The 18678-nt window shown below is 31.8% G+C and overlaps 1 protein-coding gene across 1 annotated transcript; it reads right to left on the reverse strand.

The window, feature by feature from the left end:
• Positions 1-171: 171 nt before the first annotated feature.
• On the reverse strand, positions 172-18578 carry LOC114327628 (synaptotagmin-10-like). Its single transcript, XM_050660956.1, has 8 exons — positions 18501-18578; positions 12883-13005; positions 12227-12358; positions 10164-10318; positions 9007-9175; positions 4396-4516; positions 1685-1856; positions 172-391 (listed from the first exon to the last, which is right to left on the reverse strand). Exons 1-8 carry the CDS (start codon positions 18507-18509, stop codon positions 187-189), a joined length of 1086 nt encoding a protein of 361 aa, XP_050516913.1. The 5' UTR covers positions 18510-18578; the 3' UTR covers positions 172-186.
• Between the last annotated feature and the right edge of the window lie 100 nt (positions 18579-18678).

The following is an 18678-nucleotide window of genomic DNA, read 5'->3' on the forward strand; positions in this document are numbered from 1 at the left end:
CAGTAGACCCATTTGTACCTTTCGGTGTCGGGCCAAGTTATTTCGTTACTTTTATCCCCAAATAGTCAGTTTGCTATTTATTTCCGTAGTTATTGTACGTATTAATCGTGAATTTAATGATTGGAGTGATTTTTTACTTTTTTACTCTCTTTTTCCCACTATCAAATAAAGTTTAACCAATATATTTCATTTATTACCAAAACAGTTCAATTTTTTCACAAAAGTACCTTCCTTAACTATGTTTATATCATCTGGCAAAGTTTCTGAGAGGGGATACCATCGAGTTATATTTTTCCTGGGTTTCTGCATCATTTCTATCCAATGAGCATGAGCTTGGCCCTCGACGTTCGGTCCAATAACCACAAAGCCCATCAAGTCGTTTTTACTAATTCTATAAAAAGAGTATGTATTTAGAAATATATATTGATATTGATAAAAAACATTAGGAATAAAACGCTTGCTTATTATTAGTCTGTGTCTACAACACGTCTCCAGATCAGAAAACGTACAATCACTATGAGACAAAAAGTTAAATAAGAAACGCTACAGAACAACTAAAAGAAAAAATTAATGTGAATAAATTGCACAATGCAAATATTAGAAATGAATATAAAGACGAAGTAATATTGTAAACAAAAGAGACATATAAAGCAGAGGATAATATAGCACCAGAATGGGATCCAAAAAGTCGACAGAAGAAGCTGCAAACAAGCAGGTAGGCAAACACCGGAAGAAAACAAAAAATTAATGGTATAACCAGGAATATAAAGAAATAGCAGCAAAAAATGCAAGCAAGAGTTAAATGGCCGAGAACGGATAAAGAAGAAGACAGACAAAACTATTAACAATCAGGAAAGAACGCTTAGAAAATTATAAAATTATAAAAAAGATTAGTAAATGAAAAAATGCAAGGAATAGAAGAGTAAATAACAAATAAAATCACGAAAAATTTTTATAAATATGTTAAAGAAAAACTAAAAATATAAAAGTAAAAGAAACGGGATACACAATAAAGAAGGAATAATTATAATAGAGGACAATGAATATAAGCAAGTATGAGCAGATCGCCACAGAGAACTCTTGACGGAATATACTAGAGATGAAATGAACGAGGAAGAGGAAACGGTTGACGAAGAAGAAGCAGACATAGTAGAGATCAATATCTCAAAAGAGCCAACAATAAAGGTCAAATGAACATGGTACCCTATCGAAAAATATATGAGAATAACAGAAGATATCAGTGGTCTGGGAGATAGGGCAGGTATCTAATAATAGTACAGGAAACCAACAAATTTGTCAAAATTATACAGGAATCACATTATCATGATGATAAGAACCATACTGAGACCAATCAAAATGTCAAATGAATATAGAAGCAAAAAAGCAGTGATTAAGAAAGTACCAAAGGAAAATATCGGGGCCAAAATAAAGTAATGTGTTAGTAGATAGATACGTCACATCTCGCGAGTAGAAAATGAAGCAGTGACATATGTGATGATAGAATAGAATCCAAGAGGACGAATGAAAAGGGTAAGACCAAGCTAAAAGTGGCTACAAGAAGTTGAAGAAGACTTACAAAAGGCAGAAGTAAAAGAATGGTAGGAAAAAACTAGACACGGCCAAAAATTGAACAGTAAAAATGAAGAATTAAACAATTAGCATATAAACATAATATTATGCTTACCTATCGTAGTCTATAACTTGTATCACAAATGCAACATCTTTAATAGTCTCATGTGGCACCTGAAAAACTAAGGCTTCGTTATATACAGGGGAGAGCGTTTTGTGCCTCACGCGAGTTTTTTTCTTTTTGACTATTTTACCATGAGAGACAAGATACACTTTGACGTAAGGATCTACAAGAAAATACACAAATTCTTTAAAATGCAGTTAAAATAGATTAAAATCTTAAAAATATGCATTGTTTTTATCAAAATACAGACCAATTTTCTTTTGAGACTATGAGCCTATTATAGTAAACATTGAAGGAGGCAGTAAAGTACTGAACTAGTTAAAAAATAGAAAGCCACGAATACCAGATAAAATAGACCCAAGGAACTACTAAAATATGTGAAAAAAAATCCTTGATTATATAATAGAATCCCAAAATCTACTCTAAAATGCCTTCAGAATATGGTCTTACAGAAAAGGTTTAGAATATCATACAAAGATCATATTAAAAGGAAAAGGGCGGAAGATAAACTTATAAATAGGTTGTTAAAATGAAAACCAATAAAATAGAGAACTGAAGTAAGCCAAAGTACAGATATAATGACCAGACCAGTGATATCATTCAGCAGACGAAAATCTTTAACAGAAGGAAAAGAGAGAACAACGCAAACTGGAAAAACCCAAATGTAAGTCAATCGAAATTGCATGATAGAGAAAAATAGAGATACACCATATTAGTACATTCTTTGACGGTAAAATATTGCAAAACCTCTAAATTTTAAAGAACTGCTTGGATTGACATGAGATTTGGCATACACATAGCTAATAAGTCAAAGAAAAAAAGTGAGTTTCCCCCCCCCCCTTGTGGGGGTGAAAAATATGTGTTCGAAATAAGTGAGGAAATGGATAAAATGCCTAATTCTAAGCAACTTTTGTTCTATAATTTTTTTTCATTAAGTTAATACTTTTCGAGTTATTTGCGAGTGAATATGTTAATTTTTCTACAAAATAACTACGTTTTCAAACGGTTTTTCGCAAATTACTCAAAAACTAAGTATTTGGTGGAAAAAAAATTCTTATCAAAAATATAGCACGTATAAAAGTGAAAAACTTGGTGTATATATTAGGTCACTGTATCTAGTAGAAGCAGAGTTATAGCTAATGAAAAATAGGTTCATATTCGTCAAATTCCAAATCGTATATTTTAACGTGCCATAACCAAAAAACGAAGCACTTTTTTGGGGAAAACTCATTTTAACTTTTTTAAAGCGTTTAAGAAAATGCTTATTTTTGTTTTTAAAAAAAAATTTTAGCATCAAAAGTAAACAAGTTACGCTCAAAATAAAGTTGGTCCCTTTTTTTTTGGTAAGAAATCGGGAAAATCACCCCCTAATTAGCATTTCAAATGAACTTAATTGTTATCTTCACAAGTTTTTTACTCGCCTATGTATTGATCATACGATCTGTAAGTTTCATCGGTTCAAAGTCCTTATTTTTGAAAGAGCTGTAGTTAAAAGGGCTTGAACGAGTCACTTATCACGAGTGTATGCAAATTTAGAAACACCGAATCTTGACCAATTTTTGTCTTAGAGAAAAACAAAAAAATACAAAATATTTAGAAAAGTAAAGCCGACTATTTTTATTTTTTGGTATCTCTTCTATAGTATCTATCTAAAGACTTTTGGTATCTCTAACAGTTTTTAAGTTATTTATAAAAAAGCATTTTTTTCAAAATTAAAATTTTTAATATTTTACTTTAAAACCAAATTTTTTTCAAAAATAAGCACTTTGAATCGATGAAACTTACAGATCTTATAAACACAACATAACTAAAGTAACTTGTGAAGCGGTAACGATTAATTTCATTTAAGTTGCTAATTAGGGGGTGATCTTCCTGATTTTTTTTGTCAAAACAAAAGGGACCAACTTTATTTTGAACGTAACTTGGCTTACATTTGATGCTAGAAATTTTTTTTATAAAAACAGAAATAAAGATTTTTTTAAACACTTTAAAAAAGTTGAAATGTGTTTTCTACAAGAATGCTTCATTATTTGGATATTTCACATTGAATTATTCTATTTGGAATTTTTTGAATATGAACCTATTTTTCATTAGCTATAACTCTGGTTTTGCTATGTATAGGGACCTAATATATACACCATTTTTTTCACTTTTTTATAGGCTATAGTTTTGCTAAGAATATTTTTTTCCAAAAATGATTACGTTTTGAGTTATTTGTGAAAAACCGTCTAAAAACATGGTTATTTTGTTGAAAAATGAACATATTCACTTGCAAATAACTCGAAAAGTATTGATTTGGTGAAAAAACTGTATAGAACAAAAGTTGCTTAAAATTAATCAGTTTATCCATTTCGGAACTTATCTTGAACATATATTTTTTCACCCCCGAGATGGCGTGAAACTCACCTCCAGGGCAAAAGCACACATCGGCACCATATCACTTGACATGTTATCTATCACTATGACATGTTATCTATGCTTATGCCAAATTTCATGTCAATCCAAGGCGGTTCTTTAAAATTTACAGCAAAAACCGTGAAAGAATGGACTATATATACAGGATTTTTTTGGCGTATTATCGATCTAAAAAAGGCAGTATGTTTAGATTATACAAGATATTGAACGCGAGCTTTCACTAATACTTTGGAAGACTAAAGCAAGATTTCTCAAATGCAGCGATTTTTATTCATCGTAGTAATTACCTGATTTTCCACCGATATCCATTGCTTTTAACTTATGACCTTTTAGAATGGTCACTGTCAATCTTCCTGCTGTTGGAAGGTAACACAAACAAAGATTTAGTTCCCCCAGTTGTTCTTTTTCCTACAAACGAAATCAATCCATTAATCTTATGTCATACAAGAATGTTTAGATAAGATTTTTCCATAAATTACAAAACTATCTATTTATGTTCCATGGACCTTAAGAAGACATTTGGCAGGGTTAAATTAAAAGACATTCTCCATTTATTGTACGCAAGAGGGATACCTCTACGAATTATTAAAACGATTGAAAATATCTACTAGAACAACACAATATAAAAGTAAAAGTAGAAGAAGAACCAACTGATCCAATTGAAGCTGACAACGGGATAAGACAGGGGGATTTCCTGAGTCCTCCAGAGTTCAACCTGATCATGGATGAAATAAAAAATAAGAACTAAAAAAGGTTACCAAATGGGAGAAAAACAACTTAAATAATCGAACATGTAGACCAATGCAGACGATGCAATACTAATCTCTCAAAGTGAAGATGATTTACAACGTATGCTGCAATAATTTAATTTAACCGCCTAAAAATTTGACAAGTTAATTTCCCCAACAAAGACAAAGTGCATGGTTATAACAGCAAATCTACTAATATGTAAATTAAAGCTGGAAGGTCAGATAATAGAACAAGTGATGAAGTTTAAATATTTAGGCATTACACTATCTAGCTATGGAAAGCATGAAACAGAAGAGGAAGCCAAGTGAATAGAACAAACAGAGCCGCTGCGCTGGTTGCCTGCATTCAACAATATGGAGAAATAAAAATATTGGAAAAAAAATGAAAGGCAAAATTTACAAAACAGTCATCAGACCAATAATGACATATGCGACAGAAACACGATCTGAAACAAAGAGGAAAAAAGAAAGCTAGAAACAGCGGAGATAAAAACCCTTCGAAAAATCGATGGTAGGCCACTATGGAATAGAGCTAAAAGTACAGATATAGGAAGGAGATGTAAGGTGGAGAACATTAATAATTGGATAGAAACAGAAGAGTAGAATGGAACCACTACGAGCCGAATGACAACAATAGGAAGATGATCAGTGGGAAGACCACGTAAACGTTGGAACGACAATGTACTGGGGGCTCATAGAAAAAACAGTCATGATTGCACAAAAGGAATAAGAAGAAGAAACTATTTATGAAATGTGGTCACGAAATCGGTCACTGAAGCAAAATCTACGGTTGAATTCTTCAAACTATCTGTAAATAGTTGATGGATCTGGTGCTACATCTCGAAAACCAAGACACAGTCGATCGACGCATTGTTGTCGACTAGGCCAAAGAATACATATCTCCCAAGAACCGACACAAACGGATTATCTATGAACTAAATTTTTATGCGCATGTGCCAGATCGGCCATTTCTCAATTTGTATGAATGGCAAATAATTTTGGTGACATTTGTCTTATACAGGATCGGCGTTTGTTGTCACAGTTGTTTGTTTGGCTTGGCTTGGTGTTAGTATTTTGTTTTTATATCAGTTTGTAGCTCATAATATTTTGTATAGACTTATTTTCTAGGTTTTAAGTTTAGTTTTTACTTTATCTGTTTTATTTAATAAAAAAATCAGGAGGATACTGTAATGCTACATGAATCATTTTTGTGGGGTTGTAAGTTTTATATATTAACAAAGAATTCATATCTAAAGATTCACACTGTGTCCGGTAATTTTGACAACTGTCACAGTTACTATTTACTATGCCCATTAAGTGATTTTTAAGATATCCACAAACATAAGTAAAAGCATTTTCTGTGGGAATATTTTCTCTCCTGTAGCTGGTGTCTGAAATGGGTTTTGGTTGATTTTGTCTATCAAATATTGTTATTTAACATCCAGTAAAACTTGATTTAAGTCATTCATGCAATTCATACTTCCTGAATGTAAATATGTTTACCAGTACAAAGCCCTTGAAAATTTAATGGTGTTGGGTTACACAATCACCAACCTGTTGCCTGATACTGCCAAAAAGTTTTCTAAACAGTATTTATTTATGCATCTAGTTTTTAAATAAATAAAGACCAGTTTTGCCAACATGTCCCACAACTATTAATTGTTAATAGCCTACAACTATTAATTGTTAATAGCCTACAACTATTAATTGTTATTTTCCAACATTTATGCAATTTAATTCTTTTTGAGATATCTTGATTATGTGCAAACCTAAATTAAATTTAATAAACTATGTTTCATTAAATTGTTTCTGTAGTTTGTATAAAACAATAACTAGGTCAAATATATAAAACAATTTATGACTGACTACTTGAAATTCAGGATTTTCAGGAGTAACATTATATTATAATTTAGCTAATTCAAAAAGTTTGATCCAATATCACTTGAAATTGTTTCAACATTCAAGTTAATGCTTGATAATTGACAATACACTCTTCATAATAGGTTTACATTCTCTTGATTATACTTGCGTTCCAACAAAAAAAAGCTAAAGACTGCTTTCATATGGAATATAAGCTTCTGACCATAATGATCAAAACGTTTCCATATATTCATAAAATACGTTAAGACCGCGTCCCACCATCAAATAATTTGATCAAACTGGTTTGAGCAAACTGAAAGTGACAGTTAGTGACGTCACATCCTGAGTGTTCATTGTGGATAATAATGAAAAATTTTAATTTTAAATAAAGTACAAACAAGTTAGACAACTCAATACAAAAAATTTGATCAAACTAGACTGATAGTGAGAGCACAGATTTTTAGAATTTCAAAAAAACTGCAATTGTGACGTCACTTTGACGTACTTCCTCAAGTACGTCAAGTTTGCTCAAACTGTTTGATCAAATTATTTGATGGTGAGACGCGGCCTTTAGACTTTAGGGACATTTCATCGATACATAAAATGCAGGCTTGTCTTGTTCTAACATTGTCCGTGATGATATTTTCCAAATCGTACGTTCGCTATCTTTGTCATACAACGCACTCTGTCGAACAGAATGTAGTGACAAGAAGTGACAAACAACGCTATGAAATATTTGACACGGCTTCAGGAATATTTGCTTTGAATGGGGTTTGTATGTTGATTGTCTATTCACAGATTGAGTTGTTTATTAAATAATATTGATTGTGTATTTGATACATAATTGATTTAAGGCGTGAAATTAATAAAAAGTTATTTATTGTTTATTATTTATGGAAGATCCAAGCAGAGAACGAATATAATGAATTAGGAAATACCTCGACAAACAAGTAATTGGTCCTAGGTTTTCACCCAAAGTAATCGAAAGTAGAACTGGAAGCGATATTGGAACTCTTCGTGTAACTTTGCGTCGATTGATCTACGATTTTACTAATTTTGTCATCTTGTTTTACATTTATATCATATTTTGAGTGACTTTAAAGCAGTACCCACGGTTGTAACTCTAAAACCGAAGTCCGATGTCAAATTTCTCATCTTTAATACCATCCATGGGTTATAAGCTTTCATTCGACACCTCATTTGTCATTCTATCTGTATAGTAACTGAGAAGTTGTATTCGCGGTCGGACGGATATCACTTGTGCTATTGCGGTGACTTTAAAAGAGTACTTCCGGTCGCATTTCTAAAACCGGAAGTCCTAGGTCAAATTTCCCACCTTTAGTACCATCCATGGATTATGAGCTTTCATTCGACACCTCATTTGTGATTCTACCTGGTATAGTGACGGAGGAGTTACATTTCCGGTCGGACGGACAGATAGTCTAGGTCAAATGTCTCACCTTGAGTACCATCCATGGATTATAAGCTTTCATTTGACACGTCATTTGTCATTCTACCTGGTATAGTGACTGAAGGAGTTATATTCGCGGTCGGACGGACAGACAGCCTATTAGGTCACACCAAGTCGTTCAAATTATCACCAACTTGTTCACACTTTTTCAAAATTGGTGAAAACAACAAATTATATTTTGTATCGTTGTATAAGCCAAAAAGAATAATTAGTGAATGTCACGCCACTATAATATATTTTATTATTGGTCTTTCAATGCTAAAATCAGGATAAAAAAGGTATTTTATCCATGGTTTTAATCAATATTATTCTCACCATTACTTTGTGTTGTATTTGCAACCTTTTGTAAATCAAAAATAATTCCACCTTATTAAGAATGTCAACAAAAGCCGGCCCTGCATGCAACCTTTTTCTCAGTGCAACTAAAATTTTATTGATACACGCCAGAAATGTGCGAGACTTTTCTCAGTGTACTCGCGTGTTCACTTGCCAACTCGATACTAAAATTAAGTACATGCTAACAACAAAAGAATCGCCGTCCGTGTCGGTTCTTGTGAGAGATATGTATTCTTTGACTAGGCCAACTTTAAAATCGTATAAAACCATGGTTGGATAGTTGAATGGTTTCTTGGGTTTGACATCCATATCGTCATTTGTCATTTTGAAATTAAAGGCTTTTGACAATACCTATATTTGAGGTAATTTTTGGTTGGAATAACCTGATCTTGATTGGCAAATAGGAAACCCTCTGTTTTGGGAAACATTTTCCTTTGATATTAGATAACTATTTAACATTAGAAATGTAAAACAGTACTTACACTAGGTGGTAGTATAATATCCATGGTATATTCGACTTCTTGCCTCAAATCAGCTACCTCATCTAAATTTTTGAAAATGACTTGTCCGATTAAATCATGTTTGGAAAATCGATCAAAATCGTACACCGAGAACTGAAGATACCGTTTTCTTAAGTCTTCGTATACAACACTAAAATATACAGGCCGTCCGTAAACTCTTGCGCAAATTTAATTTTCATATAGATACTGTATTGATAATTGCATAATCAGTGGAAGAATACACCGATTCAAATATATATGGTAAGTATATTCACAGTAAATGATAAGTGAGCACCAAACATAGATATTAGATAAGATCCGAATTGAAACAGAAGATCTATATTCATGAAATTGTGAAAGTAGAGAGTAGAAAGGTGGACTTTAACAGCAGCAACTAAAAAAAAAGTTAGAGACTGTAGAAATCTGGCTGTGCTGACACATATTGAGAATACCTTTGACAGACAGAGTGACTAATACAGAAGTACTTATTGAAACGAATGGGTAAAGAGATATTTAGAATAGAGAATTATTAAAAACTGGTAAACAAGGAAGAAAGAAAGGATAAAAAAGCTTGCAAACATATTACGGATCACAGAAATAGACGATCAGAATTTCAGAATCTTTACAATTTTGGTAGCTCGTACTAGCAGTACTGAAACAAGTATAGAATGGCTCTGAAAAAAAAAATATGATTATCAGTAGGAACAAAATTTAAGATGAAACAATCTACGTTAAAGGAAGGGCTTTAGAGAAAGTACCCAGATACAATTACTTGGGATGTGATTTAAATGAACATTGGGACCGCAGCCGTGAAGTAAAACGAAGCATTGAGTTGGCCAGAAGCGCTCTCAATAAGATGAAAGCAGTATTATACAATGGTAAACTGGGAAGAGAAACTAGAACTAGATAATTGAGATGCTACGTATTCTCGGCCTTTTATATGGAGTTGAAGCCTGGACAATTACGGACGCAACTGAAAAAAGACTTGTCAGCTTTGAGATGTGCTGTTATCGAAGAATGTGGTAAATATCATGGATACAACCAGATATAGGGGTAGAGATCACCTATATTATTTCACTTGGTTCTATTTTATACGTATATATGGCACGACTAGTACTACTTTTTTTTAAAATACCCACTTGAAGATGAAAGTTTCATTAAACACCGGATTCTTGTTTTTCATTTGTACTTTGGTTTGAAATTTCTTCTTCTTATTTGGAGCTAGAAATATTTTAACATATGGATCACATAAGCCGTTCATATCTTTGGCTGGTAAATCTTTAGCACTGAACAGCTGAAAAATGAATTGATATTTAGTCAAAATGATACCGCACGCATCTTATGGAAAATATAATGTTATAGTATGGTATAACCAGATCCAAACCCAGATATCCAAAGTGAAAGTTATCCTCCAACACCAAATTGTTCTATATGGTTCACATAATGTTCAGAGAAAAGTCAAAAAGTCGGGTTTGGGGGGAGAGAGGGGGAAGAAATCGGAAAATCGTAGTTTTTTTTAAGTTTTTCGTCAATATTTCTAAAACTATGCGGTTTAGCATGAACAACCTTCTATACAAAAATGTTCTACATTAAATTTGAAACAAAAAAGGTCCTATTCATAATCCTTCTAAAATGAACGGTTCCAAAGTTAGGGAGGTAAATTGGTCCAAAAAAAGGCCTAACCCAGACATTAAAAGTAAAAGTTTTCCTCCAACTCCAAATTGTTCTATATGGTCCAGATATTGTTCAGTAAAAAGTTACACCATTTTGAGCGTCCGGTTTGGGGGGGAGATGGGGGAGACATCGGTAAATTAGTAGCTTTTTTAAGTTTTTCGTCATTATTTCTAAAAATATGCTTTAACGTAAACAATATTCTATACAAAAATGTTCTACATCAAATTTAAAACAAAAAAGGTCCTACACAATTGTTATAAAACCAACGATTCCAATGTTACATAGGGTGGAGGTTTTCGATACTTTTTATATTTTTTGGGCAATTTATAATATTTTTACTGATTGAAAGAATTTTTCTTTGGAATTTATTTGAAAAAAAAAAATTAAAATTATCTTAACAGGATTTGCTATTTCAGTTGCCGATGGTATGTTAGTGATAAGCCCTTGAAGAAACGTCAACCTCACCACCCAAAATCATCATCAATTTCCCAAAAAATATAAAAAGTATCGAAAACCTCCACATTTCACCCTCCGTAACTCTGGAACCGTTGACTTTATAACAATTATGGATAGGACCATTTTTGTTTTAAATTTTACGTAGAACGTTTTTGTATAGAACATTGTTTACGCTTAAACATAGTTTTAGAAATATTGACGAAAAACGTAAAGAAACTATTAATTTACCGACTTCTCCCCCATCTCCCCCCCAAACCGGACGCTCAAAATGGTGTAACTTTTTACTGAACAATATTTCGGACCATATAGAACAATTTGGTGTTGAAGGAAAACTTTTACTTTGGATGTCAGGGTTAGGCCTTTTTTTGGATCAATTACACTATACTACCTCAGTAACTTTGAAACCGTTCATGTTAGAAGGATTATGTATAGGACCTTTTTTATTTCAAATTTAATGTAGAACATTTTTGTATATGTAGATGGCTGTTCATGCTAAACCTCATAGTTTTAGAAATATTGACGAAAAACGTAAAACACTACGAATTTACCGACTTCTCTCCCCTCTCCCCCCAAACACGACGATCAAAAAGGTGTGACTTTTTTCTGAACATTATATGGACCATATAGAACAACTTGGTGTTGGAGGATAACTTTCACTTTGGATGTCTGGGTTATGTCATTTTTTGAATTAAGTTTATCATACTATTACTTAATTGAAATAAAATTTACATGAACAGATTTGTCTGGAAATTACAATTATTTAATATCATTGCGCAAACTCTGAATTTTGAGTATTTGAGTGATGATGACGTAAATAAATCTAAAATCAAACATAAATGTACGTGAGTCAAAGAGAGAAAAGAAAATAGCCCGGTCATACATTTTTCTTCAGGTATTAAGGCAGATGCTTACTCTTAACCGTTACCAATCAAAATTCAGAGTTGGCGCAATGATATGAAATGATTGTAATTTGGAGACGAATCTATTCATGTAAATTCTATCGCATTTGAGTGACATATTTTCCATAAGATGCGTGCTGTGTCCTTTTGTTACTTGGTTTACGTTTAGTTACCTGAACAGTGAGACTGTCTAAATCTTTTTCGTATTGGAGACCAAAAAACAGTTTGCCGCATAGTTCCCCAACTAAGTTGTTGCTTGGTTCGTTGTTTTGAGAAACTGTTGGTTTGTTCTTGTAAAATTCGGGCTAAAATTATTGAGATGATTGTAACTTTAACTGAAATTTCCAAGAATTTTCTAGTATAACTGATGACAATAACCACAATTGTGTAGCGGTTCGGAAATGATGAATCGCTGGCAGCCCCGATACTCTCCGAACTGCAAATTGAACGGGTACTCCCATCTTTACCCTGATACCATAATATATTTCACTTACAGTAAATATAATTATTTTTATTTACAGATAGCAGTCTGGGGACCTACTGTTAGGTTTCTATCTAGACAATGCAAAATCTTCTTCAAGATAAAAAATATTCTTTTATTTAATTAAAAAAAAAACCAAAATTAAAAAAAAAATTAAACGTTTTCGAACTAAGAAATTCTTCATCGGTGCTGCTGTTTATATAAAATTATATAAAATTTTTAAAATATTGCATCAATTTGTTTGTTGGTGTTTCCACTCTTTTACTTTGCTTGTATTATGATATTTTTTATTTTTCATCACGCTTGTTCTTCTTTCAAAGATTTACTTACATATTTTTATATACTTACATCTATTTCACCTAAAGGCTTTGTTATTGTTCTTGGTGTTCTTGGTTTCGAAAGGTCGATAAAGACAAAATCATCTACCAATGTGTCTTCTTCGGTATTATTTGATTTGTTTTGTTTAAAAAACTGAAATTAACAATATTATGTATTTAAAATGAAGCATTAAGAAATGTGAAACAAACCAAATAAAGATTAAGTAAGGCATTTCTAAATTAGTACCAAACATGGTACTAAACTCAGACAATTGGTACACAAATGGCAAATTTCCTTCTCTATGTCGTCATAGAGAAAGAAAGTTTCTTTGTACTAAACGAGAACTGTGGCTAAAAGAAGGAAATAATGGTTCTATACAGAATTCGAAACTAAAATTAAATTGAAATAAATAAAAATATATTAACACTAAATAAGAAATCATCGAAATAAATACAAAGAAAAAAAAATAAAATAGACTAATGTTGCAAAACAAAAAAAGGTTGTGGATGGAAGAGTTGTTAAACAAAGATAACAATAAAGCCAGCGCTAAACTATTTGGATTTGCATATTCTATGAAAGCAATAACCAGAAAACCACTATGACATTGTTAAGAAATAAAAAGGAATCAAAGCTTTTGTCCCAGTATCCGATAGAGTATTTCTACTGAGGAAGAATATCCGAAAAGAGCATCCAAAGAAGAATTATGGGCCCTATAAGAATGGAAAATGGAGAAATGAAAAGAAGAATGAACCATGAAATAAGAGACATAATGAAGGCAGAAGATTTAGTTAAGTTTATTACAACATATAGACTGAGATGGCTGAGACACCTAAAGAGAAGAAAAAACGACTTACTGATTAGAAAGATCACCAGATGGAAGCCAGAACCTGAAAAACCTAGAGGGAGATGGAGGACCAGGCCACAGAGGACATCAAAATCCCTTCTTCTTCTTTCTAGCATGATCGGTCATGCTAGTGGGCTAATGCCTGTTCATTGCCATCAAGTCTTCTCCGGACGATGAGGTCCAGCATTCTCGCCATCGTTTTCGCGGTCTACCCTTTTAACGAGTCTGCTGTCCTCCATTCTCTTTATAATAATATGTTTGTTCCAATATCATCGTCTCAGTCTGACCCACCTTCCTATGTCCTGTATTCCTCATCAAAATCCCGAGACTATGCACATAGAAATGAGTGGAAGAAAATTGTAATGGAACCAACTCATACAACAAACTTTGAAATGTGGAGTGATTCATCGCAATAAGCTAGTCAAAGACATTTCTTTTGGAAAGGTGGAAAGTAACTTTCCACCAGGAATGAAAGGCCACGATGATGATGATAAACGGTGACGAAGAAAAGGTAGCTATAGCTAATAGAGAAAAACCAGTAGTAGTCCAGGGCGCATCTGTTTTGAGATGGACGTTGAGATGTGACTCATATTTTTTTGCTGAAATTTCTTGTAATTAACTCCTATAATAATAATTGGGTTATCCTTTCACTCAAAAATGTCTGGAACATTGTTTAAATAATCAAAATGTCAAAATATGAAGGAAAAAGTCGATTATTTTCTTCGTTTTTTGATTATAACTTTCAAAGTATTCACTTTAGAGAAAAGTTGTACTAATATAACAGTTGCGTAATTAAATTTCCTACAATATAGGATTGGTTACAAATTTTAAAAATTGTCACCCTTATTGCAAAAATGCAATAATTGCGAAAAAACCACAAAAAAATAAGTATTTGCAATTTACGTTTTTCAACCATTTATGTTACACTTAGGACCTTTATATTTTACTCAAAAAAAACTATATAATATAGTAAAACAATACTGTAAATTTCATTAATATCGGTGCAATAGATTTTGCAAAATAAATTTTGCAATCCAGCTTTCACAAAAAAATATTCATTTCTTCAAAATGTTGCAGGACTGAAAATAAAGCAGATAGCAAGTTGAAAGTTTTTTTACTTATAGAAGAATACCGTACCTTTCATTTATAATTTTTAAAATTAAAATCCATTAACTATCACGGCGGCAGGAATTTTTTTAAATAAACATTAATTTTTGGTGCTACGCGCAGGACAGCGGTGTTCGATTCACACAAGTTGATTTCCACCAAAATTTCTTCCAATCTTTATCTAATATATTATTTTCTTACTCTATATTTTGTTGTATTTTAATATTTTAATTCTACAAAAATCAAACTAATTATTGTTTGTGAAATATTGTTTAAACAGTTGCAGATGTTTAAAAATAATAAACTTTTATTCTGTAACTTAAAATATATGAACAAAGAAAGTTTTTGACAAAAAAAGTGTTATTTCAAAGGACAGAACATGTGTTTTTATTTTGCAATAATCAAATTTATTTATTTATATCGAAATGTACTAGAAATTGAAATTTATCAATTATTGTCAAAAGTCATTGGAATGCCCAATCAGAGCAAACTATCCGCCGTCCTGCACGTAGCACCAAAAAAAATGTGTATTTAAAAAAATTCCTGACGTCGTAGTGGTTCACCGATTTTAATTTTGCAAATTGAAAATGAAAGGTATGGTATTCTTCTATATGATGTAAAAAAAATTAAACTTGCTGTCTGCTTTATATTCAGTCCTGCCAGATTTTGAAAAAATTAATTTCTTTTTCGAAAGCTGGATTGCAAAATTTATTTTGCAAAACCTTTTCAACCGATCTTAATGAAATTCACAGTATTGTTTTCTTAGAATAGAATAGAATAGAAATACGCTTTATTGTCATGAAAAATTTAACAATTTTATAGACAAAGCTTACAAGAATCATAAATAAGAACAATAACAAATAACAAATACAATTTACTAAAATGATATAAATCGTCTATATAAATAAAAATAATGAAGAGAAACAAAAAAAAACAGTAACAATCTATTGCAAAATTTAAAAAAAGTTTTGCAAATTGCATATTTTACCTTAAGAAATTTAATAAGTTAAGTTAAGCTGCTGCATATGACACTCAAATATAGATTAAGATTATACTTATAAATAAGAATACTGTACTTTCTTAGTTATTGGTTAAGAAACTCTGCTGTTGAATAATATGGTCTTTCAGATAAATAGGCTTTAGTCATTTACGGAACTTGGGGAAAGATGTTGCAGATTTAAGTTGTAGAGGGAGATGGTTGTAAAGTTTTTTTGCAGAATATAATATAGATTTCTTTACTAACTCACTGGACGGGATCGGTAAATAGATGTCAAAGGTAGAATTTCTGGTGGAATAGTCATGTCTAGGTCTTGCTGGAAAGACATGTAGATGTTTACGAATTAAGCAAACAGTTTCTAAAATATATAAAGAAGGTAGTGTTAGAATCCTGTGATCTTTGAAGTAGCTTCTGCAATGTGTTGTTCTTCTGAGGCCAAACAGATATCTTATTGCTCTTTTTTGTAATTTAAAAATAACATCAGTTTGGGCAGCCGTACCAGAACCCCAAAAAGGGAGACCATATCGAAGATGTGACTCGAACAAAGAAAAATATGTTATTTTGGAAGAGGCTAAATTCATTTCCTTCGAAACAGATCTTATTGCAAAGCAAGCTGAGGATAGTTTCTTGCTTAACACATCAATATGAAGGGACCATTTCAGATTGCTATCTAAAAAAATACCAAGAAACTTTACAGAATCAACGATACTGATCTGGCTGTTATGAAGAGGTAAGGGTTGAAGAGCTCCTTTATAGGACAATGCTACTGTTTTATCTACGTTAAAAGAGAGTAAATTTGAATCGGACCAAGATTTTATTGTAAGTAGATCAGAAGTTATAGTAGCATGAAGAGTTGCGATATTTGAGTGGCTCCAAGTGATACTGGTATCATCAGCAAAAAGAAAAACTTTTCCATCGATTTTTAAGCTAGTGATGTCATTAATAAAGATAAGGAAAAGTAGAGGACCCAATACTGAACCTTGTGGTACCCCACATACAACATTTTTGAGACTAGAGTCTGTATCATTTGCTCTAACCAGTTGTTTCCTATTATCCAAGTAAGATTGAAACCAGTTCGAAGAAATACCTCGAATTCCATAGAAATCTAGTTTTTTTTATCAAAATGTCGTGATTCACACAATCAAAAGCTTTGGCATAATCACAAAAAACAGTGGCAGTGTGCAGATTATTGTTTAATGCTTGATAAACCTCATGTAGTACAGAAAACATGGCATCTGTGGTACATTTATTATTTAAAAAGCCGAACTGATTTTGTGATAAAATATTGTTATCAACGAGAAAGGACATAAGTCGGGCTTTTATGAGTCTCTCAATAATTTTGGAGAGTACCGGTAGTAATGCAATAGGTCTATAATTGCAGGCATTTGATTTTTCACCACCCTTATGAAGAGGAATAATGATGGCCGTCTTTAGGCACTCTGGAAATTTACCTTTCTCAAAAGAATCATTAATTAGAGAGATAAGGACTCCCAACACACTGTCTGGGAGATTTGAGAAAATTTTTATGGATAGGCCATCGGTACTACAGGAAGATTTGCTTTTGATATTATTGATTGTCTGAATCAGTTCAGATTTATCAACCGGTCTTATAAAGAATGAATTCGAGACCTTTCCTGAATTAGGGAGATAGGAAATGGGATCTTGTTGTGACACAATAGTCGATGTTATATTTTTACTCACATTAACAAAGTATTCATTTAGATTTTCTGGGTCTGGAAGGGAAAATGTTTGAGCTGTGTGAGTTTTATTACGAAGATCGTTTATTATGGACCAAGTTTCTTTTGCAACACTTTTAGAGCTTCTCAGACGATTTTGATAGTACAATTTTTTAGCTGATTTTATAAGTTTTAAATAGATTGCCCTGTACTTGGTGATATATTCAGTAACAGAGACGTTGGTACTTATATCATAAAGTTTTCCTTGATAAAATATGAAGGTCCTAAGTGTAGCATAAATGGTTGAAAAACGTAAAATGCGAATGCTTGTTACAACAAGGGTAACAATTATTAAAATTTTTAACGCATTATATATTGTAGGAAATTTAATTGCGCAACTTTTATGTCAGTACAACTTTTCTCAAAAATGAATACTTTCAAAGTTATAATCAAAAAACTAAGAAAAAAATCAAATTTTTCCTTCATTTTTTGACATATTGATTATTTAAACAATGTTCCGGATCTTTTTGAGTGGAATGATAACTCAAATATTATTATATGAGTTATTTTCAAGCAATTCCTGTAAAAAAATATGAGTCACCTCTCAACGTCCAAATGTACAAATATTTTTACAGATGCGCCATGGTTTATAACAATAATAGGAATAAAAACAAGATACGTGAAAAATTTAATGAGGAATTAAAAAATAACATGACAACAATAACAAAGGTAATAGATTAGATCAGATAAAAATCTAATGAGTACCGTAATATCACTGTGTATATCGCTCCCCAAATGAAGAAGAAGTATTCTATTTTATAAAGTATGGCCAAGAAAAGAATTATTATAAAAATATGAAGGTATAAAGATACTAACGAATACGAAAAAACAGAACACGATTAAATTTAAAATCTGTATTTTAAACAGACAGTGAAATACAAATTCCAAAACATACACTTCTATATTTATTTTTCTATAAAATATTTTGATATTTCTATAAAATAAAAATAACATTTTTTCTTACCTTAAACATAATTCATCAAAGTAGGTTTAAATTTTTTCAATCAGTCTTACAAATCGTTCTAAAACAACACTATACAATTCCTATTTATTAATTTCCTTCAATGATATTCTAACCGGATATTGATAAGTAAAAATGTTACTTGAGATTCTGTCGCACATGTTTATTGTTGAATAAGTGT

Source organism: Diabrotica virgifera, chromosome 9, assembly GCF_917563875.1.
Source record: "Diabrotica virgifera virgifera chromosome 9, PGI_DIABVI_V3a".
NCBI classification, from domain to species: Eukaryota; Metazoa; Arthropoda; class Insecta; order Coleoptera; family Chrysomelidae; genus Diabrotica; species Diabrotica virgifera.

Excerpts from the sequence above, each read along its gene's own strand:
- LOC114327628 (XM_050660956.1), bottom strand. Across the intron at positions 10,319-12,226 it reads TAGACAGTCTCACTGTTCAG|CTGTTCAGTGCTAAAGATTT; the intron begins GTAACTAAACGT and ends TTCATTTTTCAG. Across the intron at positions 392-1,684 it reads CAAGTTATAGACTACGATAG|AATTAGTAAAAACGACTTGA; the intron begins GTAAGCATAATA and ends CTCTTTTTATAG.